The sequence below is a fragment of the Macrobrachium nipponense genome, chromosome 24, assembly GCF_015104395.2.
Source record: "Macrobrachium nipponense isolate FS-2020 chromosome 24, ASM1510439v2, whole genome shotgun sequence".
Classification (NCBI taxonomy): domain Eukaryota; kingdom Metazoa; phylum Arthropoda; class Malacostraca; order Decapoda; family Palaemonidae; genus Macrobrachium; species Macrobrachium nipponense.
In genome coordinates this window covers 71,074,663-71,076,310 of record NC_061091.1, presented here as the reverse complement: position 1 = coordinate 71,076,310, position 1,648 = coordinate 71,074,663, and the positions used below count along the sequence as shown (strand labels likewise).

At 39.7% G+C, this 1,648-nt stretch overlaps 1 protein-coding gene across 1 annotated transcript in view; it reads right to left on the bottom strand.

Annotated features, from left to right (window-relative positions):
• Positions 1-766: 766 nt before the first annotated feature.
• Positions 767-1,648, bottom strand: part of LOC135203436 (zinc finger protein 595-like) — a 12,623-nt gene continuing 11,741 nt past the window's right edge. Inside the window, exon 2 of the mRNA XM_064233166.1 lies at positions 767-1,333. Coding sequence (XP_064089236.1) covers positions 767-1,333 — 567 coding nt within the window. The remainder of the gene's footprint in view (positions 1,334-1,648) is intronic.

Sequence of the window (1,648 nt, the reverse complement as noted above, 5' to 3'; positions counted from 1 at the left end):
CAATTATGTAAAATGTGTATAAAAAATACATAAAAGACGGGAGCTTTCGTCTACTTGATCAGTAGACCTCATCAGCCGTACGGCTGATGAGGTCCTACTGATCAAGTAGACGAAAGCTCCCGGTCTTTTATGTATTTTTAATACACCAGTTTTAACATAATTGTGGGACTTTGATTACTTTCGAAGATATATATATATATATATATAGATATATATATATATATATATATATATATATATATATATATTGTAAGGTAATTTGATGTTTGAGTCTTGAGTATGCAACAGGCTTGTGTAACTTGTTAATCATTATCCTGCAGTCCTGTGGTTTTGCTTTTATTGGAGCGAGGTGACTTTTGCCGCTCGCTCTTCTTTTGAACCAGTTTGGGTTAGCATGGCAGCGAGTCTGGTTCTTGCAGCTTTAGCAGCATGGAGCATTTACTCGAGTAGCAGGTATTAGTTACCTGTTGGCCTTGACAGTTTGAAGGATGGGTGATGGCTTAACCCTGGTCATCTGTGGACTTTTCCCGTGTTGCTGTTTCAACGTTTCTCCTGTGATTGATGGCTGTTGTTACGATGTCTTCACGGAGTTCGTCTGATTCAGTTCATCCTTTTTGACAGCGGAGACTGAAATTTGATTGTCTGTCCTTCCTTGAGTAATTTGTATAATTTTATTTATGTCGCTGCTGTATTGTACTTATTTTATTTTATGCTCCCTGTTCATTTGTTCATTCTGCTTGTTTATTATATGATATGCCTATCTTTTCTATAATGTAATGGTGTTGAACGGCGTATGGCTCTGTAATGGTGTTGAGCGGTGTATGGCTCTGTAATGGTGTTGAGCGGTGTATGGCTCTGTAATGGTGTTGAGCGGTATATGGCTCTGAAATGGTGAGCGGTTGTAATGTCTTGAAATGGTGTTGAGTCGGTGTATGGCCTGTAATGGTGTTTGAAGCGGTATATGTCTAAATGGTGTTGAGCGGTGTATGGCTCTGTAATGGTGTTGAGCGGTGTATGGCTCTGAAATGGTGTTGAGCGGTGTATGGCTCTGTAATGGTGTTGAGCGGTGTATGGCTCTGTAATGGTGTTGAGCGGTGTATGGCTCTGTAATGGTGTTGAGCGGTGTATGGCTCTGTAATGGTGTTGAGCGGTGTTGGCGTCTGTAATGGTGTGAGCGGTATATGGCTCTGAAATGGTGTTGAGCGGTGTATGGCTCTGAAATGGTGTTGAGCGGTGTATGGCTCTGTAATGGTGTTGAGCGGTATATGGCTCTGAAATGGTGTTGAGCGGTGTATGGCTCTGTAATGGTGTTGAGCGGTGTATGGCTCTGTAACTGTATTTTGAGATGCTTTTTACATCATTATTTTGATTATGATTGTAATTTGTGTGGGCTTCTAAGGCTTATTATTGATTTTGACTGCTGCTGTTTTCAGACTTAATATTTCATTATGTTAATGTTTATTTAATTTGTAATTTTTGCTAAGCCCGGACTCAATTGTATATATTGCAAGATACTTTAAATAATAAATAGGATTAAGGACATTTTTGATGGTTTTATTACACTCCTTCCTCCTTTGTTTGTCTCGACTCCTGTCAGTCATTCCTGTCCCATTTCCGATTTTTTCCTTTAAGTCCTGCAGGACAGAGT